This window comes from Leiobunum rupestre, chromosome 7, assembly GCF_980474605.1.
Source record: "Leiobunum rupestre chromosome 7, qqLeiRupe1.1.hap1, whole genome shotgun sequence".
Lineage (NCBI taxonomy): Eukaryota > Metazoa > Arthropoda > Arachnida > Opiliones > Sclerosomatidae > Leiobunum > Leiobunum rupestre.
Window position 1 is genome coordinate 740,220 of NC_143390.1, and position 5,116 is coordinate 745,335.

The 5,116-nt window shown below is 33.9% G+C and overlaps 2 protein-coding genes across 6 annotated transcripts; both read left to right on the forward strand.

Annotated features, from left to right (window-relative positions):
• The first annotated feature begins 523 nt into the window (after positions 1–523).
• On the forward strand, positions 524–3,450 carry LOC149933853 (uncharacterized). 3 transcript variants are annotated; one of them, XM_090153245.1, is made up of 11 exons: positions 524–718; positions 786–1,038; positions 1,264–1,329; positions 1,415–1,480; positions 1,726–1,791; positions 1,877–1,951; positions 2,021–2,139; positions 2,206–2,344; positions 2,392–2,540; positions 2,601–2,761; positions 2,836–3,450. In XM_090153245.1, the coding sequence occupies exons 2-9, from the start codon at positions 1,014–1,016 to the stop codon at positions 2,421–2,423; spliced, it is 588 nt and encodes a 195-aa protein (XP_090009371.1). In that variant the 5' UTR covers positions 524–718; positions 786–1,013; the 3' UTR covers positions 2,424–2,540; positions 2,601–2,761; positions 2,836–3,450. The 3 variants fall into 3 exon arrangements, with proteins under 3 accessions (XP_090009371.1, XP_090009370.1, XP_090009369.1); XM_090153244.1 differs by having other exon boundaries at positions 2,585–3,450; XM_090153243.1 differs by having other exon boundaries at positions 2,601–3,450.
• A 72-nt stretch (positions 3,451–3,522) lies between these two features.
• On the forward strand, positions 3,523–4,808 carry LOC149933854 (uncharacterized). Of its 3 annotated transcripts, none has more exons than XM_090153843.1 (2): positions 3,523–3,694; positions 3,767–4,808. In XM_090153843.1, the coding sequence occupies exon 2, from the start codon at positions 3,835–3,837 to the stop codon at positions 4,780–4,782; it is 948 nt and encodes a 315-aa protein (XP_090009969.1). In that variant the 5' UTR covers positions 3,523–3,694; positions 3,767–3,834; the 3' UTR covers positions 4,783–4,808. The 3 variants fall into 3 exon arrangements, with proteins under 3 accessions (XP_090009969.1, XP_090009970.1, XP_090009968.1); XM_090153844.1 differs by having other exon boundaries at positions 3,776–4,808; XM_090153842.1 differs by having other exon boundaries at positions 3,524–3,708.
• Positions 4,809–5,116: the final 308 nt, after the last annotated feature.

Below are 5,116 nucleotides of genomic sequence, written 5' to 3' on the forward strand. Positions count from 1 at the left end.
GTGCAAAAAAAATCTGTTCAGATACTTTTGGGGTTGGGGGTTTGGCTTTTATACTGGTTGGAATAAAGGGGTATTCTTCGGAACTCTCGACACGGGGCTTTTCTCGTTCTCGGGACAGGATATTGGCAGGATTAGCGTATAGTCCTAAACGTAGTTTTTTCGTCTTAGGGGATAGTGAGGGGAGGATTTTCAAGGAAAATTTCAACGTTACGGTTTTCGCTGTCAAGGGATGTTGTCTTCTCTTCGCTGGCTCTGTTTCTTGATGTCTTGGATATCGGGTTCATAGACAAAACACCACATAGACTGGATGGCTCTATGGTAGTATATGTTATATTAAGCCTAACTGGCTACCTTGTTTTCGAGGCTTGAATTTTTGTAAACAAGACGTCGCGTTCTATGGTCTACGTGGTGCGCGCGCATTAACCGAAATTTCCAGAGGATATTCGATATTTGCAGTCAGCGTGCTTATTACTTTCTTCGTTTGGTCATGGTTTGGTCAACTGGCGCGTGGCATCATTTCAGATTTTAATGTTAATGATTTGGAATTTAGTATACAATTGTAAATTTAAACAAAATGGTAGTGTGTATATTTAAGTTTTAGAATGTCAAAGCGACCGTCCACAAGAGGCACTCACTATTGTGCATATGTGAAGTGCAAAAATGCCAAGGCTAAACAAAATGGCAAATCTTTTTTCAAATTTCCAAAAGATGCTGAAAGGTAAAATATAACTAATTTTGATAATTATAAATTTTATCTATTACTTTTGATCTCAACGCTGTTGTAGATGCAAACAGTGGGTGAAAAATTGTGGGAGGACTGATCTGTTTGGGAAAATGACTGAACAACTAAAAAACTACTACATTTGTTCTGGACACTTTGAAAAAAAAAAGATTTCACCAATACTGAAAAAAATAGGCTAAATTGGACTGCAGTTCCTATAGATGTAGAAGATTCCCTGCAATATAATTGTAGCTCTAAAATAATTAGTGATGATGAGATTGAAGGCTCTCCCATGAAGAGGTCGATATTTAATCGTGGTATGTATCGTTCAACCCATTCTTCGAAAATATAGGTTTATTTCAAATATTTAAATGCATTTGCTTTTGATGTAATGACTTCTCGGGTCGGGTTTTATTTTCACCCGCAGTATTCAACCCAATTGAGGTTTCTGAAACACCGGGTGAGGGTCTATTTCTACACTTAGTTTCTAAGATAATTATTTTGAAATACATAATAATATTAATAATTTTTTTGGTATTTAGAAATTCAGGCTGAAGTTTTATTTTCACCCGCAGTATTCAACCCAATTGAGGTTTCTGAAACACCGGGTGAGGGTCTATTTCTACACTTAGTTTCTAAGATAATTATTTTGAAATACATAATAATATTATTTCTTATTGTTTCGGTATTTAGAAATTCAGGCTGAAGTTTTATTTTCACCCGCAGTATTCAACCCAATTGAGGTTTCTGAAACACCGGGTGAGGGTCTATTTCTACACTTAGTTTCTAAGATAATTATTTTGAAATACATAATAATATTATTTCTTATTGTTTCGGTATTTAGAAATTCAGGCTGAAGTTTTATTTTCAACCGCAGTATTCAACCCAATTGAGGTTTCTGAAACACCGGGTGAGGGTCTATTTCTACACTTACAATTGTTAGTTCCTAAGATAATTATTTTGAAATACATTATAAAATTATTTCTTATTGTTTTGGTATTTAGAAATTCAGGCTGAAGTTTTATTTTCACCCGCAGTACTCAACCCAATTGAGGTTTCTGAAACACCGGGTGAGGGTCTATTTCTACACTTAGTTTCTAAGATAATTATTTTGAAATACATAATAATATTATTTCTGATTGTTTCGGTATTTAGAAATTCAGGCTGAAGTTTGGTTTTCACCCATATTATCTAAACCAATTTTGAGCACAAATGTTTCTGAGATGCCTGGTGGGTGTTTAATTTTAAAGTACACTTTATTTTCAAGGTAACTAATTTATACTATGATTTGCATTTCAGAGCCAAAAAGATCAGAAATAGAGCAACTTATTAGTAATATAAGTAGAGGGTTGTTTTATCAGTATTTAATCGTAAATAATTTAACCAAAACATCAAATACTTTGCTGACTGAATATCCAGTATGCAAATTTTTAATATTGACAAAATGGTTTGATGGATTATTAATTATAGTTGTCTTAAAATAGGAGCATGAATGTTGGTTAAAAATCTTGAAATCAATTTCAAACTATGGACTATCTCTTCATGAAGTAATTAAATTGTACGTGAACAGTCATTCTTCTTTAATCATGGATTTCATTCAACCTTCAAATGCGGCTAAACAAAGTAAAAGTAAATTCAAAACGAATCTGGCCCTTGATTGTCACTTTTAGCTTTTAAATTCTGGCAAAAAAAAAATTTGTAGGCATGAATTCTGACAATTCTACCTGTCGACAAGATCAAGATAAAACACTGAATTATGAAACAATGGCAAAGGCTAATTTTAATAAGAAGTTGACTGACTTGAAGAGTTCAATTAAAGGTAAATACTAAAATTTAAAGTTACGTACATAGAAAAGTTCATAGTGTTTTTAATTTATAGAAGAAAATCACCTGAAAAGTGCAAAAAAAAGTAATATTCCAGATACACCAAGAAAAAGGGTACTTAAGCAAAAGCTCAAAATTAAATCTGTACAATTGTCAAGGTCTCGCAAAGTTGTATCAACTCTGAGCCGGAAGAGGACATTTTCTCGCGAAGAGAAAGTAAATGAAATTGTGCAGTTGGCAAGGGAGTTTCTAACTGAGGAACAAGTTATCTTTTTTGATAATCAATTAAGATTTTCCAAGCAAAGTCATTTTGCAAGAAGATGGACTGACAGGGAAAAGCAAATGGCCCTTTGTATATATTATCGAAGCCCCAGCACGTACAAACTCCTAAGTAAACTCTTTGCATTTCCAACTACTAGATTACTTAGGCAGTGGTTATCGGGTATCAAAATATACATCCGGGTTTAGTGATGTAATTTTTGATGCATTAGCCCAAAAGGTAAAAAAAATGAAAATGCAGGACAGAAATTGTACGTTGCTTCTTGATGGAATGAGTAAACGCTCTTCTTTATCATATAATTCATCTAAAGATAAAATTAACGGTTTTGTCGAAACTGGCACCACATCAGAAAGAATACTTGCCGATGAAGCCGAAGTGTTTATGGTGCAAGGTATCTTTCTACCCTGGAAACAAGTCCTTGGTTTCACTTTTGCTAGGGGTACTACAATCTCACAATTACTCCACAAATTGATAGTTGAAGGAATTTCGAAACTTCACGCTATAGGTTTGAGAGTTCGGGCAGTTATCTGTGATCAAGCTCCAATTAACAGGAGTTTGTATAATTCACTTAAAATATCTTTGAATCGACCTTTTTTCTTTCACAACCACCAGAAAATTTATTGCCTCTATGACCCACCACATCTGCTTAAAAGTTTGAGGAATAATTTTAGAAAGTATAAAATGGAGGTCCTTGGAAAACCTGTCCGTTTCCATCATGTTGAGAACTTTTTTAATCTTGATCCAAAAAGGCCTCTACGACTTGCACCCAAATTAAAGAGGCGACATATTCACCCTACGAGTTTTTCCAAAATGAAAGTCAAAGATGCCGCGCAACTCTTGTCTTTTTCAGTTTCTGCCGGAATGTCAGCGTGTGTTTCCCTTGGTATAGGTTTTGTTTTCCATCATTAACTTTTCCATATTACAATATTTTTTCCATTAAGGCACCCTAGATGCAGAAGCCATTTATACGGCTGAATTCATTCAACAAGTTGACTAGCTTTTTGATGCTATGAACTGTAATAAATACAAGTCAACAAAAGCTCTTAGGGCAAAATTAACACAGTCCTCCAGCCATATCAAGACTCTTAATGAGTCGGCTGAAATGCTTAAAAATATTAAATTTGAACTTCCACACAATAAAATAAAAATTCATTGTGTGAATGGCTGGCTTCTGGCAATAGCTGCCATGAAGGGGCTGTGGAAAGATTTACATTCGGAGGGAGCAGCCTTCCTCTTCACAAGAAGAATCTGTCAAGACCCCCTAGAAAATCTTTTTAGTCAGGTGCGTCAAAAAGGTGGAAATCGAGTTAATCCTAGTGCTGCGCAGTTTCGTGACACGTTTAAATTTATTCTATCCAAATCGTTACTCTGCCCAAGCACTGGCCAAAATTGCGAAGAAGACCTCAACGAAACACTGTTGAGTTTAAAAAATTTGAAATCGACTACAACTTCAGAAGACAACACTGACACTATTATTCCAGACACACCTGTGGTTCTGAGAAGCTTAGATAACATAACAAATTCCTTACCAAAAGCCAAAAAACCTCGAATTAGTGGATTAATAGAGGTGGACTCTAAGAAAATTGCCAAAGAATTTGGAACTATCACGGATCTTAATGTTTTATCATATGTGGTCGGTAGTGTGATGCGTAAAGTAAGAGACAACCATATTTGCGAGAAAGAATTATGTGTTTTTGTAACAGAAGCGGAACTAATGGAAGACCATGCCCACGTATTTACGCATTTGAAAGCCTTCTCCTATAAAAAAGGAGACTTTGGGGGACTAATTTCTCCAACTAAATTGGTTCTTAATTTTATGATTGAAATCGAGAAAACCTTTATTGAAGAATTTTTCCCAAATATGCATAAAAACAAAATTCTTATTATGCTTTTAGATAAAACTAAAAACATTCAAAATAGTGAACTGTGCCAGGGTTTTCAAAAAAAAACTAGTTAAAACATATTTACGCATTCGTATTTTTTATGCCGTTAAATGAAGAAAAAGAGAAGAGAAAGAACAAGAACATAAAAACTAAAAAAGACTCATCGTTCTTAAAGTTTATGAAACTTAAACATGCAGGTTGTTAAGCGAAGTTTCCAAAACTCCTTTAAAACTCAAAAGCTGTGCTTAGGCGACTATAAAGAATTTTAACATCAACTTAATGATTTTTAACAACAAAATAAATAATTTTTTATTGAATTTAAATTTTTTTTATTTGTGTGTTGGACTTCTCAGTATAAAACTAATATTTCTAAAAAGCATTTTCAACATATTTAATTTTAATATACTT

Bases quoted from the DNA above. Each gene is read 5' to 3' on its own strand.
- LOC149933853 (XM_090153244.1), top strand. From the start codon at position 1,014: ATGAAGAGGTCGATATTTAATCGTG. The intron at 1,039-1,263 runs GTATGTATCGTT...TTTGGTATTTAG, and splicing joins GAGGTCGATATTTAATCGTG to AAATTCAGGCTGAAGTTTTA. The intron at 1,952-2,020 runs GTGGGTGTTTAA...TTTGCATTTCAG, and splicing joins AAATGTTTCTGAGATGCCTG to AGCCAAAAAGATCAGAAATA.
- LOC149933854 (XM_090153843.1), top strand. From the start codon at position 3,835: ATGAACTGTAATAAATACAAGTCAACAAAAGCTCTTAGGGCAAAATTA.